This window comes from Phoenix dactylifera, chromosome 14 (assembly GCF_051530095.1).
Source record: "Phoenix dactylifera cultivar Ajwa chromosome 14, Ajwa_hap1_PhDact_Kaust_v1.1, whole genome shotgun sequence".
NCBI classification, from domain to species: Eukaryota; Viridiplantae; Streptophyta; class Magnoliopsida; order Arecales; family Arecaceae; genus Phoenix; species Phoenix dactylifera.
In genome coordinates this window covers 22119400-22140364 of record NC_143203.1, presented here as the reverse complement: position 1 = coordinate 22140364, position 20965 = coordinate 22119400, and the positions used below count along the sequence as shown (strand labels likewise).

Sequence of the window (20965 nt, the reverse complement as noted above, 5' to 3'; positions counted from 1 at the left end):
CTTGACAGGCCATAGACTTTGAGATAAACAGAGATCCCCGATTTTCTTGGTTAATAGGGAAGATAGAAATTTTCTTTCCACATAAGCTGGCCAGAGTATGAAGACATGCGCACCATAATCTTTGCATGAAAGTGAATGGCATATGGGCTACCATGCATGTTATTTGAGGTGCACATCTTTGACCATGCATCCATCAATACATGCCTCCCATAACACATATGCAATGCTCAATGGTCCCAAATTAAAGCACTCTCTCCTCTATCTTTTTAATCATCTTCTGGGTTGGCCTTGAGCACTCTGTTTAAGCCCCACATGATGATGCCTTTCCCTAGAGAAAAAGGCCTGAAAATCTGTCTATACTAGATCGGGTAACCTGCATGCCTTTTGGGCTATATACAATTCTTTCTACCGCACTAGATAGTATCGTATATTTTTATCAGGGCTAAATAGTATGATCATATAAACTTTATAATATAAAGTTGTATACAGATATAGTTTTATATAGATATAGATCAATTTATAATATGTACATGTATTAGATGTATAAATTTAATTGAGATACTTTAGTGTCATTAAGTATTAATTAGGGCAGTCAATAGTCTTGCAATGCCAAGGCACCATAAAATAAAGTGGAGCGAATGAGGGGATGATTCTCTTGGACCCACCTTTCTTATACCATGATGTGGTGGTATAATATATAGGTTAGGATGCATTCTATTGCCACCATCACATGGCATGCATATATACATATGAGGTAACCGAGGCAGATGATTGGCTGATGCAATGCAGATGATGTGTTGCTGTAATAATGCTGATGCAAGTTAATTTAAGCCTACCTTTTCATTCTTGAGACTGTTGTGTTTTATTGATAAAAAAAGACTAATCAAAGGTGGCATTATGGGTAATGCTATGGGGCAACCTCCTACCATGGTAAGTAATGATATGGGTCCAAGAATAAGCATTTTGTAACTGAAGTACCCCGTGACAAAGTTTGATTGCTACCATTAAGGATGTCGGCAATACACAGGGCAGGTCTTAGTGCAAGCACCATTTTTCATGAGACATGGAGCATTGAAGCTTTTCTTGGTGCTAGATTTGGGCTCCAAAGCATTTTCGAGTAAAAAAAAAAAAAGTTTTATGCCATGTGCATAAGGGGACTGGCATAATTCCGCCCAAGTTGCGAGGATTCGAAACGCGCGGGCGTCGATTAAATTCGGGAACCGGATGCCCTACGCTCGAGCGGCTTGCTGGCGGTTATGTTTTTCTTCCATCTATACCTAGGTGGTGCCAGGTGTGATATACTCACCTTCGGGTGGGGAGAGTATGAGTAAAACGGAGTCTACCCGCATCGAACATTCTCCTAGCGGGGCGGAGGCCCAGTGGGGGCTGCTACGCGGGGGTGGGCTGGTCCCTTCCTCTCCCCTACTCTTTTTTTTTAGCAAAAAAAAAAAAAAGGGGGACTGGCAATTTGATTCTAGCATATAAAGCACCATTGGCCTCATGACAGTTGATAACAGAGTTCCTTGTTATCAATGGAAGGGTTGGGCCACAAAACATTATAATGAATTAATATTCATTACAAGAAGCACATAAACTGCTTCAAAGAATTAAACTATATAAATCTACAATCTAGCAATTTATCTCAGGAATTGCTTAATTTAGAGCATTTAGATTATAATTTAGCATTGCTTGATTAAATGGTGCAAGAGGATGGTCAGGCACATTTTGTCCAATATTTGGAACCAAGCAGTGCGTATCGATTAGGGTAGGAGCACCACGTTTTGGGGTGATTTAAATCGAAGCAAGATGGCTTGGGCTAGTATGTATCAAGTCTGGCTTGCTCTGCAGGCCAACGCATTCATATTTAAGAGTGACTCGGCCACGGTAATTGGCTGGATCCAGGAGGTACCAGTGGTGCAGATGGATGTCATCCTTTGCTTCGGAATATTTAAGCCACGATGAGTGCAGATATTGTCTTTCAGACCAAGCATGTATATAAAGAGGCCAATGGAGTTGCAAATTGGATATAGTCTTGTTTGTGATTGACCATTCTGGGATGACCCTACGAGTGAAAGAGAAGGTGTTGCCGAGAGCACTCTAAAAATTGTTATTTTTTGATTATTTTTTTTGTGGTCTTTGATCCGGCATATGTTGGTTGCAGCCGAGAATATACTTGCTAAAGTATGAATCCGGCAGGTTTTTGTTGTATTTATATAAGAATCATCTGCTTCAGAAAAAGGAAGAAAAAAAAAAAATCCTGAAGCAGGATGATAAGAGTAAGCACCCACTTATTGCAGCCACCTAAGATTCTCTCAACAACTGTGCCGCGAATTGATCTCATTTCTTTCGCAGAAAAATGCACATGATGTCAATCATGTGGCCCATCAACAAGACTCAAAACAAGAACACTTTTGCTGACAGTGATCGCCATTAATTTGTTGCCAGATCACACTAATAACGCAGCCATTGGCTTATAATCACTGCTATTATTACAATGGGGCATCAGGGAGAGACATGGGCATCGATAATGGTGGTTTTGCGTTCTCAAAATTAGTGATGTTTTTGAAAGGTGAAAAGAATCCAAGGAAGAAATAGTAAAAGGAGAGCAATCCCTGGTCCTAAGAACAGAATGGCAAAAGCTTTTAAGTGAACAGAAAAGGTGTACTTTCTCATCTTAGACACAACAAAAAGAGATAGGAAAGGTGGAGGGCAATCCCCTCAGCAGTACTAAAGCCTCGAATCGATCGATCTACTTCCTTTCCCTACACAGTACATATCCCAAGCATCCATCATCCATTCAACCCTCCTCAAAAACCTCCCTCCAAAAAAACAAAAAACTCTAACTTCCTAAGAATTTATTTGGTTCTCACGAAAAAAAAAAAAAAATCAACTGTCTAAAGATTTATTTGGTTTGTAGAAAGAGGAGAAAGAAAGTAGGGTAACAAGAATAGAGAAATACCTTGTCTTTAGTTAGAGTTTTCAAAGAAGAAAGTTTAGAAAGTAGTTTTTTTAGAAAAATAAGATTTTTATGTTTCGTAAAAAAAATTGATATAGAATAAAAAAATAATTTTTATCAACTAAAAATTGAAATAATTTTTTTCAAAAATTTCTTTAGGCTTTTAGATAAAATAGAATAAATTTTTTTCTTAATTAAAAGTATAACATATGTTTTACACAACTTATAAAAAAAAAAATAGATGCTCAACCAAATATAAGCTATCTTAGGACGTGCAACTTTTTTATCGTCAACCAAACATTCAAAATCTATTTTTTTAGACGCCATATATTTAAATATCAGCTTTCCAAAAAAATATTTTAAGGAACAAAAATTCTTCCAACGAACCAGGAGCAAGCACTCTCCCCGTTCGCTCCTCTCCCTTTTGTTTCCTCTAGGGCTAGCAAACAGCAACATTTTCTCAATAACCATGTGTTTGACCGCTTCCCCGATTACTTCCGGCCAGCCGTAAACGTCTGGTACGTGACTGTCCCGGCCCCCGGAAAATCCTCGGCCGTCCGGTGCCTGCAGCTCAGCCCGAGCGGTTCCAACGCATTCGCCACCGCCGACCACACTGGGCCCTCGTCGCCGCCGCCGGCCGTGCAGACCGACACCGACACCACACCTGGCCGGAAAACGTGCACCACCTTCCTTAAACAATCCATCATCTCCCCTCCACCGACACATTCGAAGCTGGCGTAGCTGTGGCCGTCCTCCGGCGTGACATGGATGGTCGAGTAGCGATCGCAGTCAAGGCCATTCATCGAGTAACCGCATGGGTCGAAGGCGAAGCCGCAGACGAGCGCCAGCGGGTTGATGCCGCCGATCCCAGTCAACTCAGTCATCTCCGCCCCCGCTTCGTCGCCCGAGCGGTCGTCGCCCTTCCGCCGATAAAAGCGCCGTGCCAGCGAGCGGTCCAATTCCGTCATGCACACTTCTATCGTAGAACCACTCGGTGGCAGCACCGAAAACTCGTCGTCGGCAGCGGAGTAGACGTGCCAAGAATGCGGCGAAGTGGCGGAAGGCATCACCGAGGCTTTTCTGAAGCGAAGGGCGGCGGGGAGGTGGGCGTCGAGGAAGCGGACCTCGTCGGAGAAGCTGGTGTGGGGGGAAGGCTGGGCGGCGGGGAAGATGAAGCTGCCGCGGGAGTAGCGGCAGGAGCGGAGGCGGAGGCCGAGGTCGGCGGCATGGTGAAGGAGGGAGGGGATGGAGCGGAGGAGCTGGGTTGTGCCGCAGGTCTTGAGGATGATCTTGTCCGGGTAGAGGAAGAGGCTGGACTCAGATAGCACGTAGGCATCGAAAGAATGGTTACCGGCGGCGGAGACGATGCTGCACTGCACGGCGTCGAGCACTTGCTGGAGATCGTCGATCGCTAGGTATCGGAGGCCGAGGGGGTTGTCGCCAGAGAAGTGAAGCTCTAGGCGCTTCTCAAAGCCCTCGAAGCCGGAGACAGCCATGCTGAGCTAGTTAGAAAGTGGTAGGAATAGAGTAGGAATAGTGGGAATATAGTTGGAATAAAATGCGAATAGCGGGAATAGTGGTAAGACTGTAGAGAGGAGAAGGTGAGATACGTGGGAGCAGGGGAATGGGGAGGGAGGAAGGGAGGATTTATAGAATGGGAGGGGGAGATGGGAGAAGGTGGGGAGGGAAAGGCATGCGCGTGAGGCAACCAAGAATAATGATTGCGAGCATAATGAGGAGAGCGAGATAATGCTGGGGGAGATCTTCATGAGAGGGAGACAGCGAACGGAAACGGGAATTCAGCCCACGCGCAGGCTCTAGTGGAGGAAGTTCATATCCAAATCCAAAAAGCTTTACGTATGTCATGTATCTACTCTTTATCCCATATGGGTGGAGTCTATATAAAAGAGAGAAATTGGAGTGTTCTATTAGTCGAGTTCTCTCTTCTTGCTCTTGCTAATTGGGTACAGTTAAGCTTAAGCACCATTCATTAATCTACTGTTGATGAAGAACGACCAGAAAATAAACACACCTACTTGCCTGTTAAAGATGAAATATATATGTGTAACCATAACTTAATTCTTCTTATCTTAGTAGATAAAAGCTGGACCTATGTGGTTGCTGAAGTTGAAATATTTTTTTAAAAAATTTATTTTTGTTTGATTCATATGACATGAACAATGATATATTGACATGTTCTTTAATATAATGAAAGTATCTTTATGTTCTTTAAGAATATGTGCTAGTATGCATTTTCTATTACCATTTTGCAAACAAAAATGATATCCACCAAAAGCCTCGTAGCAATTGCTTGAGCTGCTACAGGGTGCAAGCACTCATGAACAAAGCCTTATCTGCTGAAATATACGGAAAGGCTGCTGGCCTCTCATCATAACTTCAAATTTTTTTTAGCCTTTTCTTCTATCTTCACAGTCACCTTTAGCCTTGGCTTTTAACCGGTGGGTCGGAATTTTATCATTCCCTGCCATGTTTACCTTCATGGAGGCAGAAAGGGCAATGATTTTTACTACTGTCACCAGCCAAAGACAGTGAAAAAATAAAAAAAGAAGAAAAGGTAAAAGCGAGGATGCATCTATAGCCTCTAGTGGGAATACGGTCACCCTGTCCGTAGGGCTCTCAATCATGTGTTGAACTGACTGGTGTTGTCTGATCCCCTGATCAACCTTTTGGTGACCACTCTGGAGACCCAGATATACATAGAATCTAGTTGATCGATCCGATCTAAGCTATCAGATGGACTAGGTGGTGATCCAATGGCGAGATGTCACTGTGTGAGTCTTCCACAATGGAGTTGAAGAGATGTATCTACAAAGCTGTGCCTGCTTCCAGCTTTTCCATGAGTACCAAGGCTTTCATCTGACGAGTGAAGCCGATCAAAAAGTGGGGTGAGGCTTGGCCCAGGCTTGTCCTGGTTGCCGCACGCCAAGCACCAGGCACCGCAGTGGAAATATCTTGGAATAAATGGTTTGTGGGCTGGACATCAGCAAAGGTATAAGTATGAGCCATTGTACCCATGCAATGCTATTTTCAACCATGATCCTCTATGGTGTGCCGTTACATAATGCATGCCATGTATGATATGATATATGCTCATGGACTAACCATAGATTGCTATGCAGCCCTTGATGGCTGCTATCAAGAGATGGACGGCCATCTACGATGTGACCTGTGCACCGTTGAGGATTCATGCTCTATAATTTTTTGGTCCAACTATATGGAGATGGTGCTTTTGATCAACCAAATTAGGAGGAGGATATGCTGCATATTACAAATATTTGGCAATCCTTGGGGTTATTGACTTTAGAACTCTCATCTATCTCTTCAAATACTTAAAATTACTTTTGATGACTTAGTTAAACTCGAAACTCTGTTGGATACCATTATAGAGGCATGGTCGTCGTAAAAGTAGCTAACCGTCTATTGGTTTCGATGCTAATGACCAAGTTGACTGCTACTAATCTTAGAGGCAGGTTTGTGATTGTCCAAGAGTGGTGTGCATTTAATTATCAATCAAGAAAAGAGAAAAAAAATTAAGAAGATGGTGCAAATGAGTTCTGTAATCCATCTAGCCATCCTATAACCTCATATGCGTACATTCAGTATTCAACCTACTAAATAATGATTAGTGGATTGTCTAAGACATTTCCCTAATGCTCTATCATAGATTTTATCTTTTTCTTCGTCTTGCCTAGCATCAAGTCTAATAGTTTTTGCTATTATTAGATTGAGAAAAAACACATCGAAGAGTCTCTTTCATGAGATCAGTACCAAATTACCTAGCCGAGCCTCAATCAGCGGATGTGGTACCCTAACTTCATACCATGAATTAGAAGCTCCTTTCTGAACATGGCATACCAAATCTTAATTAACCCGTATTCTAATATATAAAATAATCAAAGCCTTCAATGAGGAGATGCTTCAATAAGAAAATCTTGTTTGTTTGATCAGTAAATAACTCTGACTACTCCACTTGCTAATGCTTACATGATGGCTGCCGAGAGAGGCAGTTTTTTTCAATCTTCTTATTAGCTTAGTAACTTCAAGGACATGTTTGGTTGCAGGAATTATTTATCTATGTGACAACTTGTTACTAGATAAAAATTCCACTTAAAAAAGGAAACAGATAGGCATAGTCCCAAGCGATCGGTGAGCCAACTGGAATATATATAGAATCTTGATCTTGGGGGATAATATACTCTATTGAGAAATTTATGGCAAGTTATCCATGCATAATATGTTCAAGCATCCAAATTCATGTCTTTCTGGGAACGTTCTTCAGAAGAAATTACTATAAACAAAATTTTATTAGCATGCTGATATTAAAATTTACAACGAGATATAAAAATTCACATTGAAACAATAAGTAAACCATATTCAACACCTTGCACATCATCCTATGAAAGACAATGCTCTGACTCTATCACCCATGGCTGTAGATCTCTATGACAACAGCAAAACAGGAATGAAAGAAAGAAAGGGTGCTAATTAAATGGGTATAAGGACATGAGCATTTTGTTGCAAACATGAATGGTTAACACGTTGTTGTCAAGGTAAAGGCCCTACTTGGCTCATGCTTATGCTTCATTTTCATGGTTTTCTTGTGTTAGTTCTAAACCTTGCTGAACCCTACTGCTGACCCAACAACAAAACCGGACCTAGTCTTAAAATTGGAAGGCCGTAGATTGCGAAGTGTCCATCCAGTGGAGTTGATATACCTATTTTGCTTTGGCCCCTCCTAAACCCCATGCGTAATCTCTGGACTATCCTAAACCCTAGCTTGGTCATTTGCCTCCAGCCCCAAGTATGCTCGGAGGGTGGTCATATTTTTGATATTTCGGTTTTTCGAACCGAGCTAAGGGCAGCTTGAAAAGACATCAATTGCGTGAACCTCACACTTACAACAGATTTCATCTTACTTGAGGATGATTCTGCGATGGTGATTAGATGGATCATGAGATAGGTATCGATGGTGGATGGAGCCGTATTATTGCAGGATTTTTAAAGTATGGTTGGGAACTGCACGCCTCTTTTCAAACCATTCGTAAATATCAGAAAACAAAAATGCTATGGACTGGGTCATCTTCTATATGGCAGAGCATACGAATGGAGCTCTTTGGGTGAACCATCATACCATTTCTTTTTTTCAATTTTTTTTTTTTGATTTTATTGGATGTGTTCATTTTAGAATTATATTGTATGGCTCTTTCGCTTAAAAAAAAAAAGAAAAACAAAAAACTTTTGATTTTTTTTGTGATATCAACCGTTGGATCACATAATAATCGTATCGAGATCTATACAAACCAAAAAAAAGGAAAGATTAGAGTGCTTTGACAACCATGCGATCAAGAGGTTGAAGTTGCCAAACCGATCAGTCTATCGTGCCAAAGATGCAACCCGAACCCGAGGGTAGGGCTGTTAACGAGCCGAGCCGAGCCCGAGCCTCCGCAGGCTCGGCTCGTTTCACCAACTTCCCGGCTCGGGCTCGGGCTCGGGCTCGGTACCGAGCCCAGGATTGGGCTCGGGCTCGGGCTCGGGCGGCATAGCTCGGGCTCGGGCTCGTGAAGCTCGTTTGCCCGAGCCCGAGCCCGAGCCCGAGCGGCGAGCCCGAGCCCGCCCCATCCCCAGCCCCATCCGGCCATCCCCGTCCCTGTCTCCGTCGACCGTCGGAGAGAAGAACGAGCAGCCGCCAGCCGAGCTCAGTTCCGGCGGTTCGTCGGAGATGAATGAAGGAAGGAAAGAGAAGAAGAAGAGAAGAAGGATAGAAAGAAATTAAAAAAAAGGAGAAGAATGACTCACCTTCTTCTTCTGAGACGAACGAAGGGCGGCGGAGGGAGCTCGGATCTGGAGAGCTCGCGGTCGTTAACAGCCCTAACGACCGGTGCCTTCTTCTGAGACGAACGAAGGGCGGCGGAGGGAGCTCGGATCTGGAGAGAGGGAGAGGGAGAGACGAACGAAGGCGACTCAGAAGAAAGAAATAAAAAAAGAGAAGACGCACCTCGTCGGCCGGTGCCTTCTTCTGAGACGAACGAAGGGCGGCGGAGGGAGCTCGGATCTGGAGAGCTCGCGGTCGTTAACAGCCCTAACGACCGGTGCCTTCTTCTTCTGAGACGAACGAAGGGCGGCGGAGGGAGCTCGGATCTGGAGAGCTCGCGAAAGCGACGATCGCCGGTGGAGGAGTCGGCAAAGAGGGGAAAAGAGAGAGGGGAGAAACGGAACCGAGCTCGGCATCGGCGGCGGAGGGAGGCAGCGAGTCATCGGCGGCGGAGGAGAAAGGCGAGAGGGGAGGGGAGGGACACCCGGAGGGGAGGAGGGGGAGGGATACCCGGAAGAGGGGAGGGGAGGGCACCGGAAGCTTCTGGAGAAACCCAGAAGAAAGGAGAAGAAAAAAAGAAAAAAAAAAGAGGAGGTGGTCAGCCAGTCAGGTGGGAGGGAAGGATTAACGGATTGGGTTTGGATTAACGGGCTAAGTCCCAACCCAAACCAATCCAATTCGATTTTGGAGCTCTCTTTTGGGCTCGTTTGGGCTCGCGAGCTGCTCGGGCTCGAGCTCGGGCTCGGGCTCAGATTTAAACGGGCCTCATTTTGGGCTCGGGCTCGGGCTCGTTTGACTAACGAGTCGAGCTCGAGCCGGGCTTTTACCGAGCCGGGCCCGAGCCGAGCCCGAGCAGCTCGGCCCGTTTGACAGCCCTACCCGAGGGGGAGACACCATGGTCAAGGGACCGAGGGGCCTTCAGCCGCCATACTGTCGTCCAGCACGCGTGTTGGAGAGGGACCCACCGGCCGCACTGCGCATGAGACTCGCCTGGCACACACCGCGGGGACCACCGCCTCAGGCGCATGAACCGGTACGTCCAGAGGTGACGGTGGTCGTGTGCGTACTTTATGGCCGGTGCACCGTTGGGAACGAGTCTGTGCATGGTATCACACCTAGTGCGCACGCGCGCATCGATTATCCTTGACTCTACTGCCTGAGTTCCAAAGTCATGCCACTTAAGAAGTCAAATTATAGTATGCATGGGCTACAACTTGGAGTAATCTAAATATAGCACCATTTTTACTCCATTTTACTTTTGAGGAATGAGTACTAACCTTACTTTTATTAATAAAATAACAAAAAAATATTTTCATCTCAACATTGGATTGTTCTTATTATCCTTTTTTGGCTTCTTTTTTGCTATGTATGTTTTCTTTATTCTTTATCCATTATACCTTGAAGAAATGAAATAGTAATAAGCACGTGTCGCACATATATCTTTTTGTATTTATGCTTGTTGCGAATAGCCTTCCAAATTGATTCAACTGTTAAGTACGATGATATAGGTATATAGAGAAGATTGACTTTGAAGTGATTATTCCTTAGAGACATTAATTTTATTTTATTATGATCCATTCCGAAAAAATACGGATCGTGCCAAAGATGAAAAACAAATTTTATTCTTTTTTTCTTTCTATTTTTTTTTCTATTGTAAAAAGGAAGATGAAATAATTACAATGAATTTCAAATTCAAACTTATTCTTAAATAAATCAATTGCGAAATACTTCTATAAAGTGTCCAATATATGTTTTATATCTTCTATTTGAAAAAATTCAATTCTCATAAGATCTTCTTGACTGTTGTTCACAAAGTCTGTGATCGCCGATCGGTATACAATATTATTTTATATTTTTTATACATTTTAAGGATGTTTCACTTATCACATGATAGCAGCATGTTATGCATGACTTAGTTGCACCATATCATGATTTTTTTGGCATTCTTTACACATTATACTTGGGAGGAACGAAATAGTGACAAGCATGCGTTATGCAGATATTTCTTTGTATTTATGTTTATCTATGAATTATATAAAAGTTATCCCTCTCGTGATTGCCAACTAGTACGTAATATTATTTTGTACTCTTCAGACATTTTAAGGATGTCTCATTTGTCACACAATAGCAGCATGCTACACTTAATTGGGTGCACCATATCTCATGATTTTTTGGTATTCTTCACACATAATACGAAACAACGACAAGCATCTGTTAGATAGATATTCCTTTGTATTTACTTTTGTCGATGAATTTTATAAGAGCTATAGCCCTTTTGCAATTGCCAATCAGTATGCAATGTTATTTTTCGTACTTTCCAGATGTTTTAAGGATGTTTCACTTATCACATGATCGCAATATGTTATGCATGATTTGGGTTCACATCTTATGATTTTGTTGGTATCTTTTACACATTATACCCCAGAGAAATGAAACAATGACAAGCATGCATTATGCAGATATTCCTCAATATTTATACTCATTGATGAATTTTCAAACTGCTAGCCCTCTCATGATTACCAACCGATATGCAATTTTGTTTTGTACTTTCTAGACGTTTTAAGAATGTTTCGCTTATCACATGATAGCAGCATGTTGCATACAATTTGGATGCACCACATCTCATGATTTTTTTGGTATTCTTCACATATTATATCCAAAAGAAGCAAAACAATGACAAGCATGCATCATGAAAATATTCCTTAATATTTACATTCGCCTATGAATTTTATAAGAGCAAGCCCTCTCGTGATCGCCAACCAGTATGCAATATTGTTTTATACCATCAGATGTTTTCAGGATGTATCGCTTATCACATGATGGTAACATGTTTTGCATGATTCGAAAAGATCAGTTGTGTACTAATTTCGATGCATTTGTTGTTCTCCTATGATTACATGAACAACTAAATATTTTCCAAGCAAAGCCCAGAATATGAGATTAGTATCTCAACAGGCAAGATGTTACGTAAGTAATTTTTTCATGCACTCCTAATATTTTAAATAGATTTTTTTTTTTTGATATCGAACCTTAGAATTCCAGGAAAAGAATTTAAAACACTTCTTAAACAATACGACATACCATTTATCTCATGAACCCCAGAATCATCGTTTGTAACTATATAGGCTCGTTTGGTTCGCGGGAAAAGAAGGAGCAAAATATGGTCAACGGAAAAATAATGAGATGACTCTTGTTTGATTGGAGTTTTGAAAGGAGAGAGATAAAAAAGTTGTATTCACATGGAAATATGATTTCCACATTTCATGGAAAATTTTTTTTCATGAGAAATTTTCTAATGAGGCAGGAATCACTTCATTTTTATTTTTTTCCAAAAAGACCCTTCAGCATTAAAGAAACATTAAAGAGGCATTAAAGAGGCATTAAAAACCTAATTTTTATTAAGGACATAATAGAAATTATACATAACTTTTTCAGAAAAGTGGATGGCCAACTAAATATAAATACTTTGAAAATTTGTCATTTTTTCATGGTCAACCAAACATATCAAAAGTACTTTCTTAGATATTTTCTTTCTAGAAATTTATTTCTCAGAAATCATATTTCCGCGAATCAAAAGAACTCTATATTTAATAAAATGCAACGTCTTTTAAGTCAAGTTGACCCGCGCGAGGAACAAGCCGGACGGTCGCCGACACTTGTCCCCCAAACGAGAGATATGGACACATGCTGTTCGTGCCCCGCGGAACATGTTACCACGGTTCATCATGGACTCGTCCTGCCCTCATCGATGGCCTAAAAAGCTCGGGAAGAAAGCGGAGTACAGAATCGGTGGGGTTGGGAGCCGTATCAACCTCGGCGAATCCTCCTCTGGTTGCGCCCCGCCCCACATCATTCCCCGTGCGACCAAATCCCTCTCGTTTCCCGTGCAAGCCCGCATCATTCCACGTGTATCCATTCGCACATACACATAAATATAAATATATCGTCGGCATCATGTCACATGCGCAGTCTGATATTATCACCACCTCCACGCCCAATGCTTATGGGAACAGTGACATTCTAATGTCCATAACCTCATCATGGCCGTCACAGATCGAGTATTTCTTAGCCGTATGATTCCCCCACTCCTCGGTTATGATTAGCGGGGATTCCATCACGGTGGTCCCCTGCTTTCAGTATATATGTATTGAGAGTGCATCTGTAATCGTTGCGTGTTCTCGGAGTTTACGTGGATTCCAGCCAAGTTTTTTAACGGAGGGATTTGGCAGCCAGGGTAAAAATTATAATGGTCATTATAATGTATTATTTTTTATATTTTATAAAACTAAATTATAATAATAGTTATTTTCAATTGTATATTTTTTTGAATAAAATATATTCTTGCCGAAATTTAAAGTTTTGAGATCAAATTTCCGTCAAAGGTGATTGCACATTTTAAAATAATAATATTTTTTTAATTTACTAAAAGGTGAATGGAAAATAACATTGTTATTTTGCATTATTTTTTGTTATGATACTCTATTGTAATGGTCAATAATAGTTTTGGCAAGGATCCATTGTAAAGACATAATATGTTATTTAAATCTTCACTATAGCTCTTATTTTGTTGAGTTTAGGAGTTATTTGTATTTCTAAAGTGCAAGCTGAGCAACTAGAATTAAGAATTGCAATATGTTAAGTCTAGTAGGTTCATGTCATGTTGAAACATAGGTGCTAAATAGAATTCAACCAGGATACATAAATGCATAAAATGCAGAGTTATTTAGAGGGGCATGTGGGCCCTAATTGTCTCGAACAAGAATCGACGGCATAAGAAGTACAAACCAGAGAGTTTTAGGAAGATATAACTGAGCATGAAGCTATTGTTATTAGGTTCACTAATGGCCCATGCAGGTCCCATTCAGCATGTCCATCTCTAAGTAATCCGATCATTTGAGATTTAAGAAACATCTTCATTTAAATTACATCCCTTGGCAAAATATGCAATTTGACATTATATGCTTCATAGATCTAAGAAATGTTTAGAAAATCAAATATCAAAAAGCGTAATATTCTCTTATTCAAGATCGAGAGTTTAGAAAAATTACTTAAGCTTTTGAGCATGCCTGTATGTGCACGCGCGCGTATATATACATATAACATAGTCTGGCTTCGCTTTGTTCAACCTAAAGCATTCATTTTTTGTCAATCTAATTTGGTGAAGCTGCAACCTTATTTACCCAGCCACTTTGCAATTCAACCTGGCTATTGTCAAAGTAAAGCTGGTAACTCAAATATTGACTTAACTTGAAAGGTTGATGCTGTGAGGGCATAGTTCGATTTTACAGATGTTGATACAGGCTTCTCTGACACCATCTCAAGCCCTTTGTTGTTCTCATAAACAACAAAGTAATGGGCAAATTATAAAATAGAAACCAAATATCGAAGCATAGGGCAGACAAAACGAATCTATTCACTTCATGTGTAGACTAATTTTGAGGAATAAAGTTGCTAGTCCAAAACGTTTTAGTGCGCACACATATAAACAGTTTTTTATTCCCCAGATCAAAATAATAATTGTGAATGATGTTTCCACCATTGCATATATAGAAGAAAAAGATCCAAACTATTTACCAGCTTATTTCCAGGGAGCACAAATACCAAAATTAAGGACAAGTCTCTATTTCAGTAGCTAATTCACTTGTCAATCTATCTGCCCGATCATCTTGTCCACCAGCAAAGTTGTACACTCGAAAAGCCAATTGAAAGGCCCTCCACAGCATCTTTGACAGGCCACTTTTGGATTTGGCTTCTTCCTTTGCTTCTTTGCTCTCCTATAATGACAGCCCGAATCACTAAAGATTAGTTAAAGCTCATCACAACCTTCTGTTGCCATGATAAAGACATTACAAATAACTTTTCTTGTAATTTAGAATTCATGCTTGTTGATGTTTTATTCGAAGGTGTTTCACTAATTGCTTGAAAGTGTTCAAGCTCCATTGTCATTTATTATTGATATTGGAAGCAATTTGATTGGTAAGCATTGAACTGAGTGGTTAATAGGTGGAAAACAGTCCTAATAAAAACGGGTAATACAAGTCATATGGATATGAATGCATTGGACCAAAAACTTCATCACCATACCTTAAGTGCCATTTCTATGCAATTTGATGATAAGTCGACCATAGATTCCTTAATCCGTAAAAGAACATCAAAGTCAAAATCAATATTATGGATTTGGAATCGCTTGGATTCTTCATCTTTGGTACGTTCTATCACATCCACTTCTTTCTTTATCTATAAGAAAAATGTAAACTAGTCAGAATAAAATTATGTGGATATTTGATCAATTGATATTATTCATTAGCATTTTATGGAATTACCTTATTGAAATATGTTTCAACCTTATCAAGTTGTTGGGCAGTAGGAGATGCCAACTTCCAGCTCTTCAGTGTTGTGATTATTGCATCCAACTTTACATATAACGCTGCCGCCATTCTTATGTTCTCCAGTTTTTTAGAAGGGAAGCCTTCAAATCTAGCTAACACCTGCAACAACCAAAGATATTGCAACTAGGTAAGCCAGAAGAATTTACAAGGCAAACCATGGATGTATACTGCTACTATTCATCGAATGTTACATTTGCATGTTGCACTACCTGTGTTTCATCAGTCAGTTTTCCAAGATGTTGCTCAACATGCTGATGAAATTTCAATAGCTCAGTCATGTCCTTCGTTCTGAAAGAATTAATGGCAGACTTTGTCTCCATAATTGTTGCTGCATACTTTTGAGCATCTTCTTCAATTTGCTGAAAGTAAGCTGATCTGATAGTACAAGACAATATAAGATGTCAAAAACATCAACCAAATTCTGGAGATCAGTAAAATCAAGATGCCCCTCCCTTTATACAAAAGACTCAAGGGTTTGGATATACAGACCTTTTTGTCATCTCAGCTAATGCATCGGCCATTCCTTGAGCCTTGTTACCACTAGAGCCACTTCCAACTTGACTCTTCCTTCCATCAGATGTTCTACTATTTAAACTAGACCCCTCCACCTTTCCCTTCAGAAGTCTATATAGATTTCCCATTTGGGATGATCTTTTCAATTTGGTATTACTTCTGGCACGTAGTGCTTTTGCTGCACCTAGGGAAGGAGGTGGTGGGGGTGCTGATCCTGGTTTTGCTGCACCTAGGGGTGGAGGTGGTGGGGGTGTTGATCCTGCTTTTGTTGCACCCAAGGGAGGAGGTGGTGGGACTGCGGATCCTTTCAGAGATGGCAAAGGTGGCGGTTGAGTTGATAAAGCAATGGGAGTTGGGGGTGGTGATGGGGTTGTTAATGATGCAAAGCTTTTCGGAGGAGGAGTTGGGGCAGATATATTGTATGGAGTTGGAGTTGGAGTAGATGATAGTTGTGCAGACCCTTCTAGTAGAAAGATAGCTGGTGCTGGTGACATGGTTTCTTCTGCCGACGTAATGGATGATGGTGGTGAAGCAGAGGATGGTTGTGAGATCAACATGGTAGCTTCGGAAGGTTTATGACTATCAGCTTGATCATCATCATCTATGGTCATGGCATATGCAACAGGCTCTATTTCCATTTGTGGATGGCTAAGTGATCGAAAGAACATGGGTACTCCAGGTAGGATCATAGGTGATGGTGGTGGTGTAGGAGTTGGTGATGGAAATGGAGCTTTCAAATGCAAGAAAGGCATGGTTTGTGAGATCAGTATTGCAGCTTTAGAAGTCTTGTTACTATTTTCCTCACTGTTTTTGCTAAGGTCATTTGAAATCGATCCCAAGTTCATCGGCAGATGCATAGATGTTGGTGTCGACATAGGTGTGGTAAAATGTGAAGTTTTACCTCCATAACCATGATAATTATCGTCCCTTATTTCAGCATAAGGAAACGGCTTTATAATCATCGGAGTCTCTGGGGAGTCCAGTTCAAGGTCATTAGCTATCTTTTCTGCTCGGTGTGAAGGTTTGGAGCTCTGATCAGATATGAGAGGAAACATGTGGAAGGAAAGATGCTTGACATCTAAGGGCTTCAATTTTTCCACTGCTTGAAGTCTTAAAGGGCGAAGTAGAGGTGGAAGGTAGGTAGTGTTTGAGAATTCCTTGGGACTTGAGTTACATTTTGATGGTTGTGGGAGCGCTGGAGTTGGTGTGACTGGATTGTTACAATAGCATAACTTGCCTTGCCCACCCTCAATCATAGGGATATTAATGGAGCTCTTCTCCATGAGATCAAACACTACTTTTGCTTGTGAGTTCATGTAATCCAGTCTCTTAAGGACTCCTTGACCTATAATAGGATATAAATTTGTCACTAAAGGTGAAATTGCATACTCATAACATTTAGTTGTGTCTGTAGCCATCTAAAAACAAATAGAAAAACTGCATACCAAGTTGTTCGAAACTAAAATTTTTCAAGTCTACCTCCTCGAATCCAAATTTCTCTGACTGATTGCATTTTTCCGACCAACAATTTCCAGCAAATTTGAGGGCTTGGTAGAGATGGAGTAATATCTGTAATATTTTTTGCTTCAAAGTTAATTATCATTTTGTAATAAATAAAATACCAAGTTAAAACCTTCAAGGGCAAACTTAATTGCGTAATAACTAAAATAGTGAATTGTGAATACTAGCAACATTGCAAATCAGCATGCATATATATATATATATATATATATATATATAATGTCTCCAAGCATATGCATGTTTATGTAATTAAATATGAATTTGCATGGTTATACATGCGGTAAGCAATTACATATTGTAAAAATGTAATTTCATATGCGCAAAGTATATTGATGCATGTGTGTTTCTTTGAGGTTTTACTTGAATGCACTACAGGATAAACAAGTAGGTTGACACTTTGCTAAACCTGATTTATAGATTCGCGATCAACTTCAGAGATGCAAACACATGACATGCACTTGGGATACAATTTCTGTAGGTCCTCCAAAGTTTCCAGCAATAACTACATGTCAAAATTAGAAAAGAATACATTAGTCCATTATATTCTACAAAATGGGAGATGGTTAAGTTATCAAAACCATGTCAAAGCAATGAAGCATGGTGAATGTAAACAATAAAGATCAGTTGTGAGAGAATTTTTAAGCAATACTGATAAAAGACTATAGGAAATAAAAGCATATCCATATCAAACTAACAATCAAGCTAGAAAGAGATTTTGTTAGTTAATAGAGATTAGCATTCATTAAATTAGTTTTGAAGTAATTTTTTTCTTCACTATTCAAATATCATCCCTATGATATTGTTTGGATCTTAGAGTATGAAAACAATAAGCTAAAGACTTACTATTTTCTTTGCCCTTTTTTTTTTGGTACTAAAGTTTTTCAAAAAACTTTATTTAATGGCATGATGCTATCATATTTTACTTTACTGTATTAGAGGTAGATGAAGTAAGCTGAATTTTTTCAAAAACAGTGAGGCAACATTTGCATGTGAGGACAAAATACCCTTTTAGATGAACAATTTAGCTTTTCTGTTTCACAAAATTAATTTGTCAATTATTTTATGTAACAGTTACTATTTTCTATAATTTAAATGGTTCAAATTATAATAAATTATTAAAACTAGTTGAATAAAAAAAATTATGAAAAAGAAATATACCTAGATAATATAATATTACATATATGTTGTTCACTCTGTATAAGGATGGTTTGTTACAGAAAAATTACTATTGATAATGTATATCAATTGATTGAATGTTAATGAAACTACCTTTTTTTTAATGGGATAGAACCTCTAATTCACCATATTACTAATTGGTGTAGTCCGTATATTTCATAAGATATAGTTAATTATAGATATTCTACTAAATTAGAAAAAAAAGGGACAAGCTTAAAATAACTTGTAAGGAAGACATTATGAACTACCTAAAAAAAAAAACTGTTGTAAGACAAGGTAGCTTTTAATAAAAGAAATTATAGATAAAAAATAGTTGGAAGGATCTATTAATTATATTTAGTATTATAACTAATGGCATGTTATGAAAATAATAATAATGATAAATCATACATGTCGTGATCAATATTATATATTATAAAGTATTCTAAATAAACAACAACACTTTTAAAAAATTAAATCCCTTTAATTTTTTTGTTTTAATAAAATTTTAAAGTCTAAACAAAAATATTGAGGACTTAATATAAAATGAAGAAATTAAATATAGCCAGAGATTGAATTGAAAAGACTACCCACAAACAAAGAAAATAACTAGTTCCAGAAAATTATAGTTTTCTTACTTGGACGATAGCTTGAATGTAAATACGCAATTAAGCTTCGAGGTTTTATTAAAGTTCATATCTTTCTAGTGGTCCAGTTTTAGAAAAGGATTTTATGAATAAACAACCAAATTGTTCAGCCAAATATCTGAATTATGATAGCCATCCTTGCAATAGATTGAAAAGATCAATATAAAAGATAAAGTAACCAAGAAGATTTAAATCCTACTTATTTATAGTAGATAAAATATTTTTCTGCTGTATCTGTGTTACCAACACAAAACCTTTCCTTCAATGAGGATGTATTTATGTACGAGATAGACACAAGATGTCCTAAATAACATAAGCGCTGTACAATTCTTTCAAGGCCCAAGAAGTAGATGATTAGTACCTCATGCAATGTAACATGCTTATCTTGAGGAGGCAAATCAAGGACATCCCTGAGTTTGAGAATCTTGTCCCTTAAAACCGCTGTTAGTGGCGATTCACCCTCTCGGTTGCATGCATCGAATGCCAGACCTGCTAATCCCTTCTGCGACCGCGAATGCTCGAAAACCTTTTCTTCCTGGACAAGAGATGGTAGTTTCCAATCATGAACATATTTTTTGGTTCACATCCTTGCAATTCACTTCAACTAGGAGTTTCAAGAGTGTAGCACTCATTATCTTCAAGAAATTTTGATCCCACTCTGAATGCAGGACAAGGCCGCTGCTCACCTGAACCCATTGGCGACCAATGAATGACAGAGGTGTGGACTGAGGGCGATGGAGGATTGCAGGATGCATTGCTTTCCAGTTTCCTCCTCCTCCTCAGATTAAAATTCTTTTGCTTTTCTCAAGGCTGGAAGTGCTCGGAGGAAGGGTGGTAAGCTTCAGGCCATCTTCTCTTTGAATCCGGTTCACGGGCATGGGAGAAGGGGCGATCTTTTCAATTTTGGATATGGATTCTTGTGTCTAGAAGCTGTCAACACCAAACAAGTATTTTATCACTGCTGTGGTTCGAGGGAAATGCAGGCAAACGAATAGCAAAACAACAACAATTGCTGGAATAGATGATTCAGAATTGGGAAGGAGACGGAGGAGAATTAAGAAGGAAATAGTTTCTTGCCTCGGCATCCGTCACCAAGCGGCAACAAACAAACGGGGAGAAGCCACGGGAGGTGGTTCCCACCGTGCCTGGGAGCCGCGCTTCCTTGCACTTGGAACCGTCGCCCACCCGCCCGCAGCACCGGAATAGAGAACAACCTCCGCAAAACTTGGTTCCGCTACCAGCGAAAACCAGAAAAGGGGAGAGAATAAAATAGAGGAGAGTGGGAAAGAGCGGTAGGCGGAGCATCAAGGTCGCTGCATCAGCTTCCTGCCTACCTGACCCCATTTTTAGGAGCCTGAGTTGAGCCCCAGTTCTTTGACCACACGGATCATGCTATCAAGCATGGCAAAGGCTACCATTTCACCATTAGAAATTATTTCCTTTTTTTTTCCTTCTTTATATAATATCGCATGATGAATATAATACACACTCGCACCATCAAGGTAGTAGCACGGTTGGAACATGGCTAAAATTTTATCAAAGTGGCCTAAGTTCGAAATGCACGGGCGTCGATTAAATGTGGAGACCGGATGCCTCCCGCCTGGTTTGTCCAGTGAAGTCGTCATCTGATCTGCCGGTACTTAGGTGGTGCTGGTGTGACGTATTCACACATGGATGGAGTTGCCACGCTGGTGGGCTCCATCATGGATGGAAAGGATATGAGTAAAAAATGTGCTACCCGTATTGAATATTCGGGTGAGGTTCTCCTCACCCTCCTCTTCTCTTTCCGTCTAAGCGCCAAAAAAAAAAAAAAAGAAAAAAAAAGAAAAAAAAAAGAAAAGAAGGAGGATACATACTCACGAGGTCCAGGTGTAGGGTCTCTCATTCATATTTATATTAAGAACTAAACTAAATGCGTGTATTTAGTATAGCAGATTTATAGTGTATGTGA

General features: G+C 40.0%; 2 protein-coding genes across 3 annotated transcripts; both read right to left on the bottom strand.

Moving 5' to 3' along the window:
* Window positions 1-2059: 2059 nt before the first annotated feature.
* Window positions 2060-4609, bottom strand: LOC103709904 (S-adenosylmethionine decarboxylase proenzyme 4). Its single transcript, XM_008795428.6, has one exon. The coding sequence runs from the start codon at window positions 4450-4452 to the stop codon at window positions 3448-3450; it is 1005 nt and encodes a 334-aa protein (XP_008793650.3). The 5' UTR covers window positions 4453-4609; the 3' UTR covers window positions 2060-3447.
* Window positions 4610-14253: 9644 nt separating this feature from the next.
* On the bottom strand, window positions 14254-20334 carry LOC103709903 (Hydroxyproline-rich glycoprotein family protein). Of its 2 annotated transcripts, none has more exons than XM_008795427.5 (10): window positions 20092-20334; window positions 19701-19944; window positions 19376-19549; window positions 17619-17714; window positions 17137-17260; window positions 15668-17036; window positions 15388-15553; window positions 15113-15277; window positions 14874-15026; window positions 14254-14563 (listed from the first exon to the last, which is right to left on the bottom strand). In XM_008795427.5, exons 2-10 carry the CDS (start codon window positions 19767-19769, stop codon window positions 14396-14398), a joined length of 2484 nt encoding a protein of 827 aa, XP_008793649.4. In that variant the 5' UTR covers window positions 19770-19944; window positions 20092-20334; the 3' UTR covers window positions 14254-14395. The 2 variants fall into 2 exon arrangements, with proteins under 2 accessions (XP_008793649.4, XP_038988200.3); XM_039132272.3 differs by having other exon boundaries at window positions 17171-17260; window positions 20092-20256.
* Window positions 20335-20965: the final 631 nt, after the last annotated feature.

Excerpts from the sequence above, each read along its gene's own strand:
- LOC103709904 (XM_008795428.6), bottom strand. The coding sequence starts at position 4,452 with ATGGCTGTCTCCGGCTTCGAGGGCTTTGAGAAGCGCCTAGAGCTTCAC.
- LOC103709903 (XM_008795427.5), bottom strand. The coding sequence starts at position 19,769 with ATGCATCCTGCAATCCTCCATCGCCCTCAGTCCACACCTCTGTCATTC. Across the intron at positions 17,037-17,136 it reads TTTTAGTTTCGAACAACTTG|GTCAAGGAGTCCTTAAGAGA; the intron begins GTATGCAGTTTT and ends ATCCTATTATAG. Across the intron at positions 15,278-15,387 it reads AACTGACTGATGAAACACAG|GTGTTAGCTAGATTTGAAGG; the intron begins GTAGTGCAACAT and ends TGGTTGTTGCAG.